The 23,831-nt window shown below is 38.2% G+C and overlaps 1 protein-coding gene and 1 long non-coding RNA gene across 2 annotated transcripts in view; both read right to left on the reverse strand.

Annotated features, from left to right (window-relative positions):
• The window catches only part of LOC114460052 (NACHT, LRR and PYD domains-containing protein 12-like), a 50,350-nt gene extending 48,278 nt beyond the window's left edge, over positions 1-2,072 (reverse strand). The window contains exons 1-2 of the mRNA XM_028442085.1: positions 2,027-2,072; positions 27-1,833 (exon numbers count right to left, since the gene is read on the reverse strand). Of these exons, the coding sequence (XP_028297886.1) occupies positions 27-1,833; positions 2,027-2,069 (1,850 nt within the window). The 5' untranslated portion in view covers positions 2,070-2,072. The remainder of the gene's footprint in view (positions 1-26; positions 1,834-2,026) is intronic.
• A 16,990-nt stretch (positions 2,073-19,062) lies between these two features.
• The window catches only part of LOC114460054 (uncharacterized), a 13,404-nt gene continuing 8,635 nt past the window's right edge, over positions 19,063-23,831 (reverse strand). The window contains exons 2-3 of the long non-coding RNA XR_003673526.1: positions 20,274-20,366; positions 19,063-19,639 (exon numbers count right to left, since the gene is read on the reverse strand). This is a non-coding gene — a long non-coding RNA (uncharacterized LOC114460054). The remainder of the gene's footprint in view (positions 19,640-20,273; positions 20,367-23,831) is intronic.

Raw genomic sequence — 23,831 nt, forward strand, 5'->3', positions numbered from 1 at the left:
AGACATGTTCTTCTAAAGTCACATACTCAACTTTCTTGGAGGCTTTGACCACTGGGAGCAGCTTCAGAAAAGCTTCTTCTGAAGGAGAGAAACTCTTCAGGTCAAAGACATCCAGATGTTCTTGTGATGACAGTAAGATGAAGACCAGAGCTGACCACTGAGCAGGAGACAGTTTCTCTGTGGAGAGACCTCCTGATCTCATGGACTCTTGGATCTGCCCCAGCAAAGAGCGATCATTCACTTCATTCAGACAGTGGAACAGGTTGATGCTTCTCTCTGTGGACAAACTCTCACTCAGCTTCTTCTTGATGTATTTAACTGTTCTCTGATTGGTCTGTGAGTGACTTCCTGTCTGTGTCAGCAGGCCTTGTAGGAGCCTCTGATTGGTCGGCAGTGAAAGACCCAGCAAAAAGCGGAGAAACAAGTCCAAGTGTCCGTTTGGACTCTGTAAGGCCTCATCCACAGCACTCTGATGGAGAAGGTTCAGAGTTGGTTTTTGAAATGTGAACACCTTGAAGCTCTTCTTCTTCTGTGGTTTATGTTCCAGCAGGTTGACTTTAGAGCTGATGAAGGTCTGATGGACATGAAGAGCAGCCAGAAACTCCTGAAGGCTCAGGTGGATGAAGGTGAACACCTTGTCCTGGTACAGGCTGCTCTCCTCTCTGAAGACCTGTGTGAACACTCCTGAGCACACTGAGGCTGCTCTGAGGTCCATGCCACACTCTGTCAGGTCACTCTCATAGAAAATCAGGTTTCCTTTCTGCAGCTGCTCAAAAGCCAATTTTCCCAGAGACTCCATCATCTCCCTGCTCCGTGGACTCCAGTGTGGATCTGTGGCAGCTCCTCCATCAAACTTCACTGTCTTGACTTTGTTCTGAATGACCACATAGTGGCTGTAGATCTGAGTCAGAGTCCTGGGCAGCTCTCTCTCCTCTCTGCTCTTCAACATGTCCTCCAGAACTGTAGCAGTGATCCAGCAGAAGAGCGGGATGTGGCACATGATGTGGAGGCTAGGACACGTCCTGATGTGGGACATGATCCTGCTGACCTGCTCCTCATCTGTAGACCTCTTCCTGAAGTACTCCTCCTTCTGAGGATCCGTAAACCCTCTGACCTCTGTCACCATGTCCACAAACTCAGGAGGGATCTGATTGGCTGCTGCAGGCCGTGTGGTTATCCAGAGGCGGGCTGATGGAAGCAGTTCTCCTCTGATGAGGTTTATCAGCAGACTCTCCACTGAGGTGGACTCTGAGACATCCGTCAGGGTCTGAGTGCTGAGGAAGTCCAGAGAGAGCCGACACTCATCCAGACCATCCAAGATGAACAAAACCAGGAAGTCCTGGAAGCTGCAGATTCTTGCTTCTTTGCTTCCAGAGAAGAAGTGATCAACAAGTCCCACCAAGCTGAAGCTCCTCCCCCTCACCACGTTCAGCTCTCTGAAGGTCAGTGGGAATGTGAAGTGGACCTCCTGCTGGGCTTTGTCTTCAGCCCAGTCTACAGTGAACTTGTGTGTTAAGAGTGTTTTCCCAATGCCAGCCACGCCCTTTGTCATCACTGTCCTGATTGGTCGAGGTCTTCCAGGAGGGGCTTTAAAGAGCTCTTCTAGTGTGATGGCTCTTTCTGCTGTGTCTGATCTCCTGGATGCTGTTTCCATCTGCATGACCTCGTGTTCCTGATTGATCTCTCCACCCCCTCCCTCTGTAATGTAGAGCTCTGTGAAGATCTCCTTCAGGAGGGTTGGACTTCCTGCTTTAGCCACGCCCTCACGCACACACTGGAACTTCTTCTTCAGCTTGGACTTTAGCTCACGTTGGTTTCGATGAGCCTTTGTTCCTGAATGAAGACAAACCTAATGTTAAAATGGAGAAGTCAGAGCAGGTTTGAACATTGGAGATCAAAGTGTGTGATGTTCTCAGTCTGGATGGTTCCTCAGATTAAATGTGACTGATTGAATCATGCTTTGAAAAAGAAAAGCCAGCTTTGTGTCCTTCATGTGATGTTCCTCACAGTGAAGATGTTCACATACTCTTACTGCTCTGCAGACGCTCAGCCAGCTCCTCCTGCTTCATCCTCTTCAGGAAATACAGTGTGATGTTCAGAAAGGCCTCCTTGCTCCTCCTCTGCTCCTCATCTTCACCCTCCATCTGACTCTCTGAGCATTCTGGATCATCTCCATCCACAATCTTCTGCATGTGTTTGAGTTCAGCCTTAACAAAGCTGATGATGTTGTCTTCCAGCAGCTGGAACACAAACACATTAAAGGTGATGATGAGTGAAGGTCTGCTCCAATCATCAGTGTATGTGTGTGTGTGTGTGTACAGTGATCACAGGCTGACAGGTTTAGTGTCTTTGTAGACGTACACACCGTAAAGATGGAGTCAGGCTCAGCTCCAGAGGAACCATCCACACCCTCCAAGCTGCTGTGGAGAAGACACAGACACTCAGACATGCTGAGGAGCAGCTGGAGGAAAGCACAGGAAGCTCTGCTAACATCATGTAAACATCAGTAACAGTGGGTGATGTCCTGCAGAGCCACAGTGCAGTGAGTGTGGAGCAGCTTTTGGAGCTCAGCTCACGTGTGGAACATCTCAGCATGTTTCCACTGAACAGGAGAACAAGTCTGTTGGACTGATGCTTTATTTGGATTCAATTCTTCATAAATCTGAAGATCACACACTGTCTAAGACTCTCCTACACACTGGAGACCATTCCTACAAAGCCTTTTCTCTTTCACCTTCCACTGTTTGCTGAGATTTACATCAGCACCACTTCAATAACAAACATAGTCCATCAATCGTGCTGAGTCATGTTCACTACTCACTCCACCAGATAGGGAAGCCAGGTGGGGGGTTTTTGATTGGGGTGCTTACCACTCTCAACGGGCCACTTTTCACCCTGGCTTTTTAACGCACCACACTAAATAGGGAAAACATTTAAAACAAAAAAAAATATATACTGTATGTATACAAAAATAATAAATAAACATGAAAACACCATACATATACTAAATTAACTACTAATTAGGGCTCCTGTGGTGAGGGCAGTCTCTGAGCGACAAAGCAGGATGGAGATTACTGCCAAAATTTGGCGCTTTGTTTTGCGTGAGATGGAGCAATGCAGAGTGGTTTCCAGAGAGACTGCAGAGCTGAAGCTGCCAGAGCTCTTCTCAGAGTAATATCTGGTTGTAGGTCCCCAGTGTCTGTTACTGTGGAGCCGAGATATACAAATATCATGACAGGCTCAACAATATTGTTGCCACGCTGAAGAGGGGGTGGAACTAGTCCATCGCTGACATGCATAAAGTTGGTCTTTGTCCAGCTCACTTGAAGGCCAAGCTTCTCTGCCTCTTCACTGTATATGCCCAGGGCATCTCTTAACTGGCTGTAGAATGTGCTGAGCAAGATGGTGTCATCAGCATACTCCAGGTCAGTCAGACGGTAGCTACCGAAGGACACTGCGGGCACACGTTCACAAACCTTGGACATCAGATGGTTAATGATGCAGTTGAAGAGATCAGGGGCTGCCCCATATAGCCCTGCTGAACGCCGCTGGAGATGGGAAATCAGTCGGAGTCTGTGACATTAACACGGACACAACTCTGCGCATTGCAGGTGGAGTAGAGAGATCACAGAATACCAATAAATGTGCATATTTGTGACTAGTGACTATCGGTAGGGAGTGGCATTGGTAACTGTCTTACTGCTTCTTAAAACACATTTAAAAAAACAAGACCATTGATATAATGGTACTGGGGTTTTTTTTCTGTTCAGTTTTTGATCCAATCTGATATATGATCTGTACATTTCACCAGTCTGGACTCTGTATTAGTAAGTTTGTTTTGAAATGTAGCTACAGGCTGTTTCCTTATCAAAGTGTAAGGTTAAAGTTATTAATCGTATGGTTTAGAATGTATTTGCAATATGATAAAAGATGATTAATGCGCATTTGTGTGTGTGTTTGTTTTGCTCTTTGTACTATTAACATGCCTTAACCTAATACTGTATATAAAACCAGTTCATTATTGAGTAGTAGACTCATACTATACTACATTTGTCATTTGATCAGAAAACATCAAACAATGACAGGCTTCATGATAACAAACACATGATGCAACCACAGAGAGAAGCTGTGTGACTGAGAACATCCTCCACATGATTATCACTGACATGAAGCCTGTGTCCATGGTTGAAGATCAAGCTTCACTACAATCATCCTCACTACTAAAGACATTGTTCCACGAAACTAAATTACCTCCAAGTGTTTTGTCAACAACTTATTATTCTCTGAAGCACTACCGGGAGCTCAGCGGTGTGGACAGCCCCTCCTTTTGTCGAACCACAAGGAGCCCTGGGAATGCCACTTTCACTCACGTCTGACCCAAGCACAGTAGTTATCGGTACTAAGAGCCCAGTGGATGAGATGTGTGTACAAATAATGATTCATGGACAAGAAATCTGTGCTCATGTTTTGTGTGTGTGATATTATGTAGAGAACCATGTTTAGTTTTATTGTGATAGGGTAGGTACTGTATATATAAGCTTTGCTTCAACCTACACACTTTCAGCTGAAGAATTACACAATTTAGTGTTTGTTTGTTCTACTTTGTTGTTCTGAAGACTGTCAAAATAAAACTTTAACGCACCAACATGAGTAGTTTTTACCGTTTGTTTGGTCACATGCTGGGACTCTACTGGGACATTATTTCACTGGATAAAATATGTAAAACCAGTCCAACCTGAAGCTGCTCCCACACACACACACACACACACACACACACACACACACACACACACACACACACACACACACACACACACACACACACACACACACACACACACACACACACACACACACACACATTAAACTCTAACACATGTCCATCATGATCTCAGATCAACAGTTAATCTCATCATCAACTAAACACTTCATACACGTCTCAACAGAAGCTCATTGAACCACAACACTAACACACAGTGTTACCATGGAAACACACACTGAACTACACAATACTAACAACAAAGAGCATTACATTAAATACATCCGATCTTTAATTTTGAATGATTTATGTCAGGTTTGATTATAAAATAAGATCTTTGATGGTTCTAAATGATTGTATATGAAGTAATAAAGACTAAATCAGTCATTTACAGTAATTACCAACATTTGTGCTTTGGACAGATGGACATGTGTCAGAGTTTAGATCATGTGACTTCACTTTCCACCAATGATTGTTATCAATAAAAAACTGTAAAGTATCCTGTACTTTTATTGAGATGATCACAGTCTCCATGTCAGTAATAATATGTTTATATAAATATACGTGTTTATCTCCTCTGTTTACCACACAGTATATCATCCATTCATTGATCAGAGATTAATACAGTTTATTTTATATTGTTAACAAGCATTGGTCCTAAAGTGTGTTAGTGTTTGAAAAATGTGCTGTAAAAGTTTAGTGTTTATCAGGTGGTGAACTAATTATAATAATGTATAATTATTAATAATAATAACTAGTGACTGAGGAAATAGTTGGTGACTGTATTTAGTGTGAAAACAAAGAAAAGTGATTGACACTTTAGTCCACATGGACTGAGAGATGAATCAACACTGCTGTGTGTTCGACCTCTGTCCACACGCTTCATAAATACTGATTCTTTTTGTACTGGTGCACATTCTACATTTCATTGGTCTGAACGTATTTAGAACCAGTTCTATGAACGGATCAATAAATGAGGCCCCTGGACCATCAGGAAGACAACCAGCAACCTTCTTTATGTGGACTCACTGTGGGTCAGTAGATGGACCTCCTTTGAAGTGCATGGGTGTGTCCATGGACCGGTCACTTCTAAAGGACACACAGCTGGGTCCAGGTCCAGGTCCAGGTATGAGCTGCTTCCTGGTCCTTGAACACACACACACACACACACACACACACACACACACACACACACACACACACACACACACAGTGTAACACTGATGTACAGAGGTGTGAGTGCTGAGCTCTGACGGGGTCTCACCTCTGATCTTCAGTCTGGATCTCATGTTGTTCCTGCACCGTGTCCTGATCCATAGCAGAGACACACCTACACACACACACACACACACACACACACACTATATATATATATATATATACTGTATATATAACAAAATGTACAATGATGTTCTAAGTGTTATAAAAGAGGAAATGGTTATATACAGTGTTTTACATATATCTATATATATACTATCCTCATTAACTGGAAATGTAAAAAGTAAAACACATCAAACACTAGAAGAACCTTCTGTTAGAGCACCTCCCCCACCCCCAAACACCCTCCATTTGGTTCTCATTCATAGATTTCTCACACACCTAATCCCTCTGAGGTGTACCTTAAATATCCTGTTTATGATCCTTTATTCCCTTATCCATGAGTATTTGTAGTTTTATTCTCTGAGTACCAACCACATCACCACTACACCTCCTTTACTATCCACTAAACCTCACACAAGCACATATTAGTACATTTACAACCGTTCATTTTATTATTTTTATCTCACAATTTCCCTTGTTGTCATTGTTTATGATTCTGGTTATTATGATTATTGCCTCTGTTGCTTAGCAACACTTTAAATGTTGTCATTGGCTATTATCAATAGTGCTCCATGTGCCCCCTTTTAACTTTGAGCACCTGCCCCTCCAAAGGTCTCTGCACGGCCCTGCATAGTGTATAAAATGTTATACAGTTAAAATTATATTGAATAATGTTATGTAAAGAATATTATTTTATATAACGTATTTGAAGGGCTACAAAAAAAAAAAAATATCTTGAATTTGACAACACATAATGTCAGTCAACACATGCTAATTGCTAATTTCTTGCCACATATCAAGCATAAATATTTAGCTGGCATGTTGAATTAAAATAGATATATGTCAGGTAAATTAATCTGTCTCCACACAATAAAATGTATATTTACTTCTAGAATATTCTTTAGTTGATTTGAAACAAAACAGAAAAAGGAGGTATAGAGGAGACCTGTGGGTGGGCCTGGGTGCTGGGCTCCAGGTTGAAACTATCATTGATCCCCCTTCCTTTTATTTATAATGTAGTTTTATTTATTAATGAAGTAATGTATTTTTATTTAATTCTCTTTTTTCTCTCTCGTTTTCCCTCTCTTCTCTCAATCTATTGTGTATGTGTCTGTGTACGTATGTGTATATATATATATATATATATATATATATATATATATATATATATATATATATATATGTGTGAACATGTGAAACAAGCTAATGATGTGATGATGGGAGAAAACACCGTGGTCAGCGCGCGCTTGTCTAGAAACTGACCAACTTGTCCGTGGACTCACAGAGCATCTGTATTTAATACATCTGAGCACTAAAGAGTTTTCTGAGCAGAGTTGATGGAGCAGATACTCTGTATCTGTAACACACTTCAATAAACATGATCAAAAACTAACTCTAGAAATAAAAAATGTCTCAGGGGTCACTGGACATTTGTGATTTTAAAATGGGGTCACGACCCAAAGAAGGTTGAGAACTCCTGGGTTAATGTGAAGAAAAAACAAAAGTTTATATCAGAATACTAGTTTAGTTTCCAGGTGAAAAAAAAGTGTACAGGAGGGGCCCAACAATATGGTTATTACCCAGGGTCCAAAATGTGGAGCTACGCCCCTGCCTTTCCCCCACATATTAGTCTATTATTAACTTGTTGTTGGCTCCTCCCCTCACCCTCTAATAGCACATTATTATAATTATTATAATATCACACACTTACTGTATTATAATATCTACGATTTGTAAAAACTGTCTATGATCTATAGTATTTTATCTGTAATTGTCTCTGACTTTGTGTTGTATGTGACAAAAAAATAAAAACATGTATCCATATAGACACATGTGCATCCGTACATACATATATACATACAGTACATGTACATATGTATATATATATACATACATGCATGGACATAATATCTATAAATACATAAATGTATCTCTCGCTCACACAGACTCAAACCTTTTCTCTGCAGAGTTTGTTCCTGGAGGTCTGCTGTCCTTCCTGTTTCAGATGTTGGTCAGTTCTTCATCAGTGTGTGTGTGTGTGTCTGCTCTGTGACTGTGTGTGTGTGTGTGTGTGTGTGTGTGTGTGTGTGTGTGTGTGTGTGTGTGTGTGTGTGTGTGTGTGTGTGTGTGTGTGTGTGTGTGTGTGTGTGGTGAGAACTCTTCCACGCCCTCATTCCTTCCCAGTATAAAATATGTGAAACCAGTCCAACCTGAAGCTGCTCCCAGAGTCCATGACGTTTTTACTTTTTAATTATTATAATTATTGTTATTAAACTTTTCTTTGTCTTGTTTAGTTTTGTTCTTTACTTCAAATGTGTTTGTTTTTAATCTTTGTGGCGTCCAGTGTGGACAGTAAAGTAAGAGTTTCATTGTTCAGGAAAACATGTTTCCTTACTGTGTACATGACAATAAACACTGTGAATCTGGAAAAAGATGCTCTCAAGGACCAGATTTGGCCCCCGGGCCTTAAGTTTGACACCTGTGCTTTAGATGCTTTAGAAAGCCTTTGATCAGTTAGAGTGGCTGTATTTATGTATTTAAGTGTAACTATTTATGAAGTGGGTCCTTTAATCTCAACTATTCATCCTTTATTTATTCATTAGATTGATTTAGAAAAGAAACTGTCAGGTTCTGTTTGTGTTTAGCACTTTTGTTCTGAGTCTTTGTTTATTCTGTGTTCTAGTTTAACTCTTGTCTGTGTTTCAGGTGTTCCTGCTTGTGGCTTCACCCCCCAGTGATGTCTGTGTGCTTGGTTGGTGATTGATTAGCTCCCTCATGTTTCCACACAGGTGTGGCCCATTCCCAATCAAGCTTCCCTCACTATATAGCTGTGTGCTTGGACACAGTATGACTGTGGGATCATTGTATGTTGTCTCTCCTCCTCGTGTCCTGCTGTGTTTTGTTCCCTGTACCTCCTGCCTCGTTGGATTTAAGTTACTTTTGTTTGGTAAATAAACATGGATTGGTTCAAGGAATGCTACGCCTGCATTCTGCCTCCTTCTCTCTCTGCGTTTGGGTCCACACCCACACTGGACCATGACAGAAACACTACATATTAATTAACTTATGACATATGTAAATACGATAGCAGCTAGCAGAGTGATAGCTGTTAGCAGCTAGCACTAAACAGAAACGCTGATTGCATGGCAACAGTGGTTTATTAATTTATTTCATTGAAGTTTAACATAATTTTAAGATAACTGTGTATTTTAATGCAAATGTAAAGAGTGACATCATAATTCATGTTTTATACAGTTAGGATTAGCTTGATGTGTGTTCATTACTGATATTTTATAATTTATTGTTTAATCTGGAAGTTTTGGATCTTTTCACAAAAAGTGAATGTCAATAGTAAAACATTTTAGTATTAATAATAATAATACTTGATGAGCTAAATTATCACTAGAGCCACTTTAAATGTTTCTGTTTTGTATCAAAGTTACAGTTTGTACTAAAGTCTTCAAGCTGCAGCTGTTTAAGTTCAATTATTGTTGTTTTTATTTTGGCTAAAGCTATTAGTGCAATGCCTTTAATCTAATAATATTAATCATTTATATTTTGAACCTGTCACTAAGATCTTTATTTAAATTAACTTTTGTTTACTTGTTTGTGTTCTTTTGTGTGTGGGTGTGTGCCTGGAACACACCGTCATTACTTCACTGGATAAAATATGTGGAACCAGTCCAACCTGAAGCTGTTGCCACACCCAAACACCCACACACCCACACACACAGTAGCAGAACATTTTCACATTCGAATGCACTCAAAATAATGAGAAACAACACTTAAACATTGAAGCTCCGCCTTCATTTTCAGTCACTAATCTATGTTACACGACTTTGTATTCACTCATTTTATAATATAGGCAAACTCTATACCTATAACTCACTCACTTATCCCAGGTGATTTCAGCCTGGCTACGTGCACGCTCCTGTGACAGGGGTGAGAAAGGACCCACTTTGCTTTACATAAGGAGTATAGCAGCACAATACTGCACTAAGCTGTATCCCACCATCCCTGTAGAAACAGTTACATTTCACTAAAGTTTAAGAATACAAACACAACAAGAACAATAATAATCACTAAGGAGTTTTATCCCTATCTATCAAAACATGACTGTTACTGTAAAAGTACAGTATCATATCACTACTTGTAAAACTTTGGGTAACACCCGTCCCAGGTGACCACGGTTTTAATACTATTTAAGGTGGTGGTAGACAATGGGCGGGATCCTGGGTACTCTTACTTGGTAATGAATAAAAATGGTAAACAGTAGAAACAGAAATAAAGAAATAGTCCTAGAGATGCTAAATAACTTTTAACGATGGTGACTCTTCTCAGTAAAAAAAAAAAAACAGGTAAATACACTGTTTTTTTTTTTACTTCTAATAAAATGTATAGTAACTTATCAACTTTTAAATCTCAATGTAACCTTTAAAATACCAGAAAATAAACCACACACTCACAGGGAATTAAATAGCAAAATAATGTTTAGTTTTAGTAACAAAAATGTATTGATAAAATAAATAAACAATGTTGAGGTATTTTTTGTTTCTGTTTTACAATCACAGTTTGATTTTCCCCATTGTCTGTGTGTTGTGTTTCAGAGGGTACTCACCTTGGATTAAAACATTTCTGGAATTTTACATATATTTCATTATTTTCATTATTAGGAAAGATCTGTAAAATTACATCAGATTTTATGTCAAATTTGAATATTAAAGATATATGTTGAATTACCTTTAAAAACATATTAATATTGTAATATCATATTATGTTAGATACTTGTAATTCTAAAGGTAAATATTTAAATTACTTCTGGTTACTGTTAAGTTACATTTATTACATTGTATTATGGAAAATGGTCATAAACCTGTAAAAAAATACAGAAAATTGTATGTAAAATTACAGTTAAAATGTCATTAAAAACATAATATTAATGTAATCTTACATTATGGTTAATTAACCGTAATTTTAAACAGAAAACTTAAAATTACTGAAAATGTCAGTAAATCTACTAGCATTTCATTGTATTAATGAAAAACTGGAAAAATCTGTGCAAAATTACAGAATTTTTCTTGTAAATGTACTTTACTTTTTACAGTGTACCTCCTTTCCTATCCACTGTTACTTTAGCCCCAGAAGTGTTTAAGTGGTGGCCATGCTAAATACATTCATATGCACAGGTCAAACTGTTGAACTGAGAGGCAGTTGTTGAATTTCATAAAGTCTCACCTGGACCAACCTTGACCCATGAACACATACAACAAGTGACGCCTGTTGCTATGCTGGACGTATAATCACATTGTCATTGATCAACTAATTCTGGCTGTGATAAAGATGTCCAGATCATGGCCTGGACTGGCTGACGTGATATCAACTTGTCTTGGACATCCATAGACGTTGCTCGCTAAGTGGGTTGTCCTCAACATACGGTGCTTAATTTTAAAACTCGATAGACCCCGCCCATGATAAAATGCTCTCACCCAGAGCTCATAGAGGAGGAGAGGGGGGGAGTGGGTGACAAACAGCATATGTTGATTCAACATTGATTAGACGTTGGCATTTCAATCATTAAAATTCAACCACAAAACAATATTGATTCAATGACATCTTTTCAACATTGGTTATTGGCTAGAATTGGATTATTGTTTGATGGTTGATTCACCATCAATTGTCGACCGTAACCAAAAATCAACCTTTTTGACCATAATTTAACATTAAACATGTTTTGCTGTCTGGGCTTTTACCTTTAGGATCTTCACCTTCATGGGCTGCAGGCAGTTAAAGGGACCAGAGCATCACTATGGATCAAATCCTGCAATGTCATTCTAAAGTGAAAAAAGAGGTAGTTTAAGTTGTAAAAGTTACAAGGTCATGATTAACCAATTACACAGTCATAAAATAAAGTCACATCAATGAACTGACAGCTCAGTGACTGGTTCACATTTTATATCACACATTTATGGAGACTTTTTTCTCTAAAATTAGTGTTTTGATCATGTTTGTTTTACAGATACAGAGTAGCCAGTATCAGTGCACAAAGTAACAATAAGTGCAGGCTCAGATATTTACATACTGCATTTTATATAGATTTATATTTGACAAAGTGAAAGTATAGAATACAGTTTCTGAGATTGTGATAGAGTGGGACACTCTGAAGGGGATAATACTGGTCAGAGAGAAGGGCAAGGAGAAAATGTTACCATTGTATTTATTATTGAAGTTGGTTTACAGGCAGGGATGATGGTGAGGGTACAAATAATTATGGGTATGTGTTTGGTTCTTTAAAGGACACAAATAATAAGATGACATTATTAATAATGTACAAATAATAATATGATTAATATCACCAATCATGTACAAATAATAATATTAACACCATTTATATTGTACAGATATATATAAATATATATTTCAAGAATAAACATTGAATCAAACCATCAAAATATATGAACTCAGTCAAAAAACCCAAATAAACAGCAAAACAGCCAATGTGGAGGTATGTAAAGGGTTAATGGATAATGAAAGGATTCTAGATGATTCAGTGGTTTTTGTCTCCATCTAGTGGATACAGGCGCGACTGCACCACATGGACCAATCACCTGAAGTGCGCATGAGCAGAGAGTATTAATTACATCTCGGTGCATCTGACTTGACGCAGAAGCTAAATGAAATCTAGCAGTACAAATAAAAGATGTGTAAACCTCAATATAACACACAGGAATACAGTTTACAAAGCTGAATAAAGTTAGCTACACATTTCACAGTTTACCACAACTTATAACACAGTCACGTGACCTGTAAAGACCTAAAATACACCCAGAAAATATTCTAACATGTACATACAGGAAAGCAAAGCAAGTGGGAGTAAACAATGTCTAAACAAGTCAGATGATAATATTAGAGTCTTAATAAACAATAAAACTTACTTTAACTTAGTCACACACACAGAGAGCCCTCATCCTTTAGAATGTAGTGTTAGTGTAACCGGCGTCAGACCTAGGGGAATCTGAGCGGTCACATGAGATACACAGGCTGAAGAGCACTGTGGACCTGTAGGTGAATGAAGAGAGAGAGACGTAGTTTTCACATCTTTATCGAGCCAGCGCCATTTTACTTCTCAGAATAACAAAACACATTTTCTTGAAGCGGTATCACACTTTGTAGACAAACATCATTTTCACTATAAAATAATAAATTCAACATAAATGACAATAAAAAAATTACTTCAAATAATATTACAATTATAGCATATAGACAAATGGCTAAAATACTTTAACTAATAACCTTTCCCCTTAACATACTACCAACATATATCTATTATGGCTGACACAATATCCAACAAACACACTCTATACTGTTTAAACATAAAACACTATTGAAACCACCTGAAGCTGCAACCTATTCATAAGGTTTCAGTCTCTAAGGGACCGTTTTAATATAACATTTAACACTGTACTGTAGTTTCATACACTTAACATTTGAAACATACTTCTATTAACATAGACAAACATTTTGAACATAGTCACAATAACATTATCAAGTCAAACACTATACAATCTAAAGCTTTTTTTTTATAAAATACACTGACGGTACCTCGTGCTCTCCTTCCTTACTCTTCACTAACCAGATTCCTAACCATTTCCTTTAAAGTATGGATTAGTAAAAGGCAAACACTATTGTAAAACTGTACCTGTAGGTGAATGAAGAGAGAGAGACGTAGTTTTCACATCTTTATCGAGCCAGCGCCATTTTACTTCTGAGACGCGCTAATTTGGCCTAATCTCTTATTCTCTTTCTGCCCTACAAGCACGCGGTCGCCATCGTCTGACCAAGCGGTGTAACTGCACACCATTAAAAGTCAAGAGTCATATTGTAGAAAAGATTTTTTAAAAATAGGGGGTGGTTGTTTTAAATAAAACTTATGCATTTTTGACTTCCTTACATTAGTACTGAGAATGGATGAGCTCAGAAAGGAAATGACATAACAACCAAGCAGTTTCAGAATAAAAGAACTGTAAACGTAAGACTTTCTGACAGACTATTATGTATTGATTTTTTCAATTGTGCAAAATAGATAAATAAAAAAAAAAAATTAATTAATTATTTTTTTAATTATTTAAAAATTACTTTTTTAATTTATTTATTTACTTTATTTTTTTTAAATATGTATTTTTAGAAAGTAAAAGTATAATTTTAATCAGTTTGTTTTTTTTTAATTTTCATTATCACAAGACATTTCAGGTGACTCTATTTTATTTCCAAGTGACCCTACAGAGGGTCACGACCCGGAGGGCAGTGGGCTGCCAAGGTCTGAATTAATTTTTAAATTAATATTATTATAACATGTTTTAATTTATTTAAAAATGTATTTTTTTATTTAAAAAATAAATAAATATATATATATATATATACATGGGGTCACTACCCTAGTGTTGAAAAAACCGTGATTTAACCCACCAGGGCCGGCCCGTGGCATAGGCAGTATAGCTAAATGCTAGGGGGTGGCAAAAATAAAATTATGAATTACACAATCAAAGCGCTGATATTAGTAACTTAACTTGATAGTATTATTAATAATTAGTTAGTCTAGTTTTAATTAAAATAAAATAAAATAGTTTTACTCCCAAATTGATTGACAGTTGTCTGAAGCGTGACCCAGGGCAGCTGGACCAGATGTTTAATGTTTACTGCTGCAGCAGTGACGTCATGTCTAAACAACCAAACTAATGATCTGGTGTCCAGGGAAGAAAAACACAGAAAGAAGAGGAGGAAAATGTGGAAAAGCCAGAGGTAAGTCAGTGTTTGACTATCATGGATTAATGAATTGTCATGTTTTATCAAACAAGTTAGCAGAGCGACTATGCTAAGACATGTTAGCAGCTAGTGCTAAACACAAACAGATAAAATACTAGCTTAACAAAAACATTGGTTGCATGGCAACAGCAGTCTATTTTACTTTACACAGTTCACAAGCACAATTGAAGATTTACACATGATACTTCATGATAAATACACACAGATGTAACCACATAGAAGTTACTGTTATTTGATGTGTTAAGTATTCAGCATTTATAAATACATATTTAAGTTTTCAGTAAATCATTAACAAAGTATAAGCTTTCTATGTCAATGTGTAAGTAGACAAATGTGGTGGGGCTATGTCCTTATTTTATTTATATATTTGTGTCAATTTTTAGGATTCTCATTATTTTTTTTAATGACACTTTACAGCAGTTGACAGACACTTGAGGGTAAAATCCGCTAGGTGGCAGTGTGACTGTGTGGTTACCGTGTTTTCCATGTGCACTGTGGAGGGAGGTTGAGTGATAGTCAGCTCTCTTTAACACTAAGGAAAAAAAAAGATCAAAACATGGGATTTTTGACGTGATATCTGTCCAGTTTGTATGTGTTTGTAACACCACGGCCCAACTTGAAGGACCAGAGAGGAAGACAGAGGACGCTGAGAACAACTCTGTGCTTGGTTGAGAGTTTATTTTAACTGTCCATTGGTTCAGCAGGTCAAACAGGTTGTTAACCTGGACAAAGGAAGAAGAGGGAAAGTTAGAATCAAAGCATAATTAACAATTTTCTCATGCTGGGATTTTATCTCTGCATTTAAATGAAAGAATCTAAATTTACTGTTATTTTTAGTTAACTTGATCCATTTTCCTGATTTAAACTAAATGCTTTTGTAATATTAAACAGTATGCTCAAATTATACTCACCTAATAAACCAATACACAACTAAAAATCAAACCTAAAATGTACTTAATTTATAAATAGTTATTATAAATCCTTAGTTTGAAATGTATTTAAACTTGGAAATACTTGTAATCTCAATTACATTTTCCTCAAATTGCATTTATTTATTTATTTAATGTATTTACTTACTTATTCATTGTTAATTTATTAATTAAATGGTAAACACATGTTTTACTAAGTGTTAAGTATTAATATCCATCACTTTAAACCAACCATTATAATTTTCAATTTATGACATCACCTGGAACTTTTTCTTTATCTTTAACTAAAGACTTACTTTTGATCATTTTACTTTAGTTATTTAACCAAATAGTTCTTTTATTAACTTAAACACTACTCAAATCAAATATTCTACTACGAAAGGATGACGTCTCACTGATCAGACCATTCCATCTGCTGCACAGTTAGTGCATTGCACACGCCTGCCTGTCAAACACGCGCTGACCTGTCTGTCAAACTCACGCCTACCCAGAGTATTTTATCCTTAACGTACATTACCCAATGATTAACATACCGTCTCTGCTCCTCTCTCATACACTGCACTCTAATGTCAGCTGGATGGCTCTGCTCGCGCTGTGCGCCCTGCTGCTCTGAGGTGATGTCCTCTGCCCATTACGCAGCTGATCCAACCCCACCTGATGGTGCACCGCCCTTTTAAGGCCCTGCCCCACGCAACTAGACAGCCCAGCAAAAGAAAATGTTTTTCTTTAAAAGAAAGAAAAAAAGAAAGTCAATATTTTTAATTCTTTTTTGGATGGTTTGGACTTCACAGTGTCTGATACTGTGTACTTGTCATGATAGCCTGGACTGTGGGAGGAGTCTCAGTGTGAAGGAGGAGCCGTCTGTCCACTCTGTGCTGAATTCTACCAACACGAGGACCTGTGGCTGTGGAGTTGACAATCGTTTCAGATTCTCAGTGCTTCAGTAGGACTTGGATTTCATGTCTCCTACACCAGTAAGATCTTTCCAACACTTGTGACTCAGAAACCCACTCCTAAAACGGATTTATTTTCAACATCTTTTTTGGACTGAGTTAAAGTTGTGCACAACAAAAAGGGCCTAAAGCTACAGCGTATTTTTTTTTTTTTTGGCCAGTTTTTATTTTATTTTTTTGTTTTGGGGAATAAATTGTGGTATTGTTAATGCAAAAACCTGTGAAAATTGTTAAAATAATAATTTTGGTATAACAACCTAAGCAGTTTGTGTCTGTGCATTATTCTCTGTGTGAAGTCTTTCATTTTCTACAGCCAAAGACTTTTTTTTTTGTCTTTACCCCGAACCAGGACATCATTTAATGAAAGTGGTGATTCCAGACCTTTAGTTTAAATTTTCACAAAATTTGTTTAGAACCAGTTACACATACATGATAAAACACGTGAAAATTGTGGATATATTTGTGGATATTTTTGAGACAAAACTCTCCCATAGAATGGATGGAGCTTTTTTAGCTTGTGTTGGTTCATCATCCATCCATTTTCATACCCGCTTATTCCCATTTAACAGGGTCGCGGGGGTCTGCCGGTGCCAATCTCCGGCTCTCATAGGGCGCTGGGCGGGGGTACACCCTGGACAGGGCGCCAGTCCATCACAGGGCAACACAGACACAGACAACCATTCACTCTCTCATTCACTCCTATGGGCAATTTAGAGAATCCGATTGTTTTTGGAGCTGCCATATTGATGGTATTTTCTTATATTTCAATGTGTCTTTGTGGTGATTGACAATAAACTGGACTGGGGGAGGAACACTGACTCCCTCTACAGGAAGGACCAAAGCTGCCTCTATTTTCTGAGATGGCTGAGGTCCTTCAACATCTGCAGGAAAATGCTGAGGATGTTTTATGAGTCAGTGGTGGCGAGTGTGATCCTCTACGCTGTTGTTTGCTGGGGGACTTATCCACAGGGCCAGTGACGTTTCGCATCCCTAATATATATATATATATATATACAGTAAGTATCTTCTGTTATTTTTATTTGTATTTTTTTCTGCCCTTTTGAAATGTCCAGTTTGCAAACCAGAACAAATAAAGATACTTGATGGTAGACTACATTAACTGTCACTTTTAATCTTAAAGTACATATTAATACAAGAGCACATCTCAAACAAATACATAACAATTATAATGTAGTTGACAATGGAAAATTAAAAACACATTTTCCTGATATGTTACAGTGAGAAAAACACAGTTGGAGGATGTAGGAACCTCTCACTTGGAAAATCTAGTCTCGGTAGCACTGCCTTGGGCCACAGTGTTTTAACTGGGATCCCCACAATGCCGCTGGCATGGAGGTGAGGACATCAGTCTTTAGGTATAAATCAACGTTAAAACAGACCACAGCCATGTTAAAAAAGGAATTTTTTTTCACCGGAACGGATCATGTCACTAAAATCTCACTCCTGTCATTTTCTGAAACTTGGCAGCCCTGTATATAGAGGTACAGGTGACACTGTCTATTATAGTTCACTATTCAATAATTCCCCCGTGCTTATTGTGTCATTTCCTTTGTGTGAGGGAGTGTAAAAATTGTCCCCCTGCCTTTGTGCAGCTAGCGCTCTACCATTTGAGCTAATTCCCCTCTCACTGAGAGGATTGGGAGTTGATGAAGTAGGTGAGTGTAGCTGCTCAACAGAACAAGAGTATTTAGTTACTTTGAAGGAGTAAACCAGGAACGCTGGTCAACACAGTGAAACTGTTCTTCATTAAACTATGGTCACAATAGAAAAGACAACTAAACACTATTCAACAATAACAACTTCCTGAACTGTTGGTGTCCATTTTCCAGCTGACAGCAGGTTTATGTTGGAATCCTGTGCAGCCTGATCTCTGGGTTCTTCAGTCCAACACTGGAACCAGAAGGTGTCGTCACCATCCGTGTGTCGCTGGGATCTGAAGATGATTTCTGCTCCATGTCTCCATCCACACAGAGATGTGAGTGGAGAACAGATGAAGTGCTGAAGGTCTTCCCACACTCATCACATCTGAAAACATTCTTCTCATGAACTCGTTGGTGTCGATTAAGGTGAGATTTGCTCTTGTAAGATTTTCCACATGTGTCACATTTATGAGGTCTTTCTGATGAGTGGCTGATTTGGTGAAATTTTAACTGTTGATATGTTGTAAAAACTTTGTCACACTGGTCACAGGGACACACTTCATGTCCAGTGTGAGATCTCAGGTGTTCAGTGATGGTTTGTTTCTGTTTATATATTTTCCCACAGTGGTCACAGCGATACAACTCTGTTCTGGAGTGAGTCTTCATGTGCAGCGTTAAATGTGATTTTTGTGCAAAAGTCTTGTCACACTGTTCACATCTGTGAGCTTTGATTCCACGATGAATGAGGACATGTCGACTGAGATTTCCAATTTTACTAAATGTCTTCCCACATTCATCACACGGGTGCAATTTCTCTCTACTGTGAACTACCTGATGGAGTTTGAGGCTCCACTTTAAAGCAAAATCTTTTCCACACTTGTCACATTCAAACTTCTTAACTCCAGTATGAACGACTCGGTGACTTGTTAAGGTAAAACTGTTGGTATAAGTCTTTCCACACTCATCACAGCTGAATGGCTTTGATCCAGAATGGATTCTTTGATGTCTAGTGAGGGATGATTTAACGCTAAAGGCCTTCCCACACTGGTCACATGTATGTTTAGCTTTAACTCCAGCTTGGCTCTGCTGTTGAACTCTTTGCTCTGAAGTTTTTCTCTTAGATTTGTTTCTTTGTTGTGGCTGAGCTTCGTTGTCCTGAGAACGTTGAGGTGTCACTTTGTTCTGGCTTCCAGAGTCCTGTAGAACAGTTAGAGATTAAACACAGAGAAGGAACCAAACAAACATTTGTTTCTAAATGTGTTCCTAGAAAGAACAGTGGCTGTTAAAGATGGATCAGACATAGCATTAGGCTTCAGTAGGAGATCAACTTCAATAGAACATCCACATGGACGTCAGGAACCAAAGTTTACCAGCAGAACATTGACCAAAGCATCACTGCCTCCACAGCTCAGTGGCAGGATGGACATTAGCACTTGTCTCTGATCAAATGAAGATTATTTACATCTTATTAAATAATGAGGAGAAAATATGATGACAAGCTCAGAATGATTTGTTGAAAAGGAGCAAACAAACAAGTTGTGCTTTAAATGGTAACCTGTCTAACTGATGACCTCCTTCTGATTGTGTTGCTAGTTGCTGCTTGTAACTGTAGCTGTTCCTTTGATGTCTAAATAAACTCTGCACTATGAGCTCTGATCAGGGCTCATCCTGTTATGGCTGATCTGTCTGTCTGTGTCATTGAGCAGTTGGAGGTCACATGTTCCACCAGAAGTCCAGCTGATGTTCTGCTTTAAAGGTGTCCTTCACTGGTTCCACATTCACTGGTTTTGTTCCACATTTGCTGAATGACTTTAATCCACTCATTTCTCACCTTTTCTGAGTCCATGTCTGCTGTCACGGCTGAGTGATTCCACAATTCTCCGTCAGACGCCTCCATTCGCCATCAGCATGGAATCAGCTCCACCTGAAGGATGGAAAGAGACGGAATAAAAACCGATAAAAATAAAATCCACTGTTAAATGCAGAAAGTGACATAATGTGAATGGAACGCTGTCATCGTGAGGTAAAGGGAAATGTTTCAGGGGACCGTTCATTTGGTGCACCCCAGCACCCCTCCTGGTCCTGAGCTAAACAACATGTTGAAGCGTCCACCTGAAACACGTCTAAACTACCAAAATACTGAGCAGACCAGTTCCCACGTAACGTTTATGTGTCTGTGAAGCTACGGCCATTTCTGGTGAAGAGCTGCAGTTGTTCTGTTGTTGTGGACGAGACCAACGATGACAGGGATTGTAGAGTGTGAAACATCATAGGTTCATGATAACTTGATAGCTTCTAATACTGTACAATATTCTGCCCTCTAGTGGTGACATAACTGATGCATTTGTTTTTGTTTAATCATTATAGTCTGGAATGATGTCATCAGGATGATTTAAATTAGTTTAATTTAAATGAAATTGATCAAACTTAATCGATAAACCTGATCAGATTCAGTAAATCATTGATCCCTGAGGGGAAATATGGTGATATTAATGACATATAATTAAAAAGAAACAGTTTTTGTTTAAATATATTTGTAATATATTTCTAAATAAACAAAATTTTAAAAAAATGTGAAAAACACAGAATTTGGAAAAAAAAAAAGATTTTACAGTAGCTAATGACCTTAGTTCCTCTTCAGTTTTAGATGGAAATGTTCATCATTCAGTTATTAATCAGTTTATAACATGTCCATTTATTAGTGTTTTTATGACAATTTGGATAAAAATAAAGAATAATGGAGTGATCAAAAATTAAAGAAAACAATACAAAATTACTGGATTACTAAGTTTCTCATGAGAATGCAAAATAAATACATGATACACAAAAAACGTCCACTTAAAAAACTAATAAAAACTGATACATTTATTCCTGATTTTAAAGTGTAAAGCAATTTTTAACAATTTGTTATAATCACCTTTTTCATGTCTTGTGAAGAGGTTTTTTCTATCTATGAACAACAAACTATGAATAATAGTTGTTATAAATAAAATGTGTTTCTGCTGAATCATTTGTGTGAATAAAACAAAAGACAACATATACCTGAACTTATTGATAAAAGTCAGGTCAGGGTTCCCCACCACAGATCCTGGATCAATACCAGGCCGTAAACCATTTTGTACGACACCGTCCACCTGTAGAACCCCAGGTCCTCTCAAAAACAACAGGCATGAATTATGAATGTACCAAAAGGACAATTCTGGGCAGTAACCGAGACACCAAAATAAACTATTATGCTGATTATTAGTCCCATTGCATTTATGGCCCTGAATGTGTACTAACCTCAAACAGATTTAAACATTGCAATTGTATAAATTAATATCAATGCTTCAAAGAATAAAATAATCAAAAATATTAACTTTTTCATTTAGCATTGGTATTCCAACAATGCAAAATATAAAATAAAAATGAAATGTTTAAGGTGACCCTACTCATACAATAAAGGGGCAGTATTATAAAAATAAATCACTTAATGATTTTTCTAGAGTGATATATATTCCTATACAGTAGCTTCATTCAGAGGTTGAAAAAGTTCTGTTCCCTCTCTCCCTTGTTATTCTACATTTTATTAAAAAAAAAAAAAGTCAGTTCCAAATGGGTGGAAACTCCTCCTCCTGACAATCCTGGCTCCTCCTACCCTATAAAAATGGGAGCTCCTCCCTTTCAAACTATCTCACAGGTGAAACAAACACAGCGGTTTAATAGAATATACATTATACTTTGTCATATACTGTATGTAAAGCTACAGACACTAAATGTGTTCTCTGTATTTGAGGAGCAGTGGGCAGCCACGCTGTAGCACCCAGGGAGCTATTAGGGTTAATATAAGGGACTGATCAACATCCCACAGTGATGGACCAGGGAGATTAGAACCATTGAGACTACCATTACAAGCCTGCTCCCTAAACCACTAGTCCCTTTATTTACAGATGGCGACCGTGGCTCACGTGGTAGTGGGTCGTCTTCTGATCAAGAGGTTGGGGGTTCGATCCCAGTACCTGACTATGTGTCGAAGTGTCCTTGGGCAAGACACTGAACCCTAAGTTGCTCCCAGTGGTCGACTGATGCCTTGCATGGCAGTCCTGTCCCATTGGTGTGTGAATGTGACAGTGATTGGGTGAATGAACTGATATGTAAAGCGCTTTGAGACTGTTTCAGTGTGGGGATAAAGCGCTATATAAAATCAAGTCCATTTAACATAATATATTTATGTTCAGTATATACATTATCCAGTACATTGCTAAAGTAAAGCACAGTGTGAGAGCTCACAATTAGTTTCATTTTTCAGTACCCGTTAAACTGCCTTGTATCGCCTTAGACATAATCTGACGTGTTTGTGACCCAAAGCGACGCAGCGGTTGGACAAAACAAATGATTATCACTTTAAATGGACTATTCGTGTAGTTGGAAGAGGAGAGGATGACAAGAAATTGACTTAGCAGCTTAACACTTTTTCAGAGGGCCAAAACTCTTGAAAACAGGTGAGTTTGGGAAAATAAACTATGTTGTTGAGGTTCTTAGAACAAATGGAGATGTGAGAAAAACAGCATGATACTGGACCTTTAAATAATATTAAACAGACCTATGACTAGGGCTGTCTGGCACGCTTGATCGGTGCACCTGCGCGACTTGTAGCGTCCCCTTGGTGCTACTTAGTTTCCACGTGAAATAAAAGTGTACATATTAAAAGTTACAGGAGGGGCCCAACAAGATGGTTTGTACCCAGGACCCAAAATGTGGTGCTACGCCCCTGCCTTTCCCCCACATATTAGTCTATTATTAACTTGTTGTTGGCTCCTCCCCTCACCCTCTAATAGCACAATATTATAATTATTATAAAATCACACACACTTACTGTATTATAATGTCTAGGACTTGTAAAGACAAAAAAAATAAATACATATATCCATATAGACACACGTGCATCCGTACATACATATATACATACAGTACATGTACATATATATATATATATATATATATATACATACATGCATGGACATAATATCTATAAATACATAAATGTATCTCTCTCTCACACAGACTCAAACCTTTTCTCTGCAGAGTTTGTTCCTGGAGGTCTGCTGTCCTTCCTGTTTCAGATGTTGGTCAGTTCTTCATCAGTGTGTGTGTGTGTGTGTCTGCTCTGTGACTGTGTGTGTCTGCTCTGTGACTGTGTGTGTGTGTGTGTCTGCTCTGTCACTCTGTGTGTGTGTGTGTGTGTCTGCTCTGTGACTGTGTGTGTGTGTGTCTGCTCTGTGACTGTGTGTGTGTGTGTGTCTGCTCTGTCACTCTGTGTGTGTGTGTGTCTGCTCTGTGACTGTGTGTGTGTGTGTGTGTGTGTGTGTCTGCTCTGTGACTGTGTGTGTGTGTGTCTGCTTTGTGACTC

This window comes from Gouania willdenowi, unplaced genomic scaffold (assembly GCF_900634775.1).
Source record: "Gouania willdenowi unplaced genomic scaffold, fGouWil2.1 scaffold_384_arrow_ctg1, whole genome shotgun sequence".
NCBI lineage: Eukaryota > Metazoa > Chordata > Actinopteri > Blenniiformes > Gobiesocidae > Gouania > Gouania willdenowi.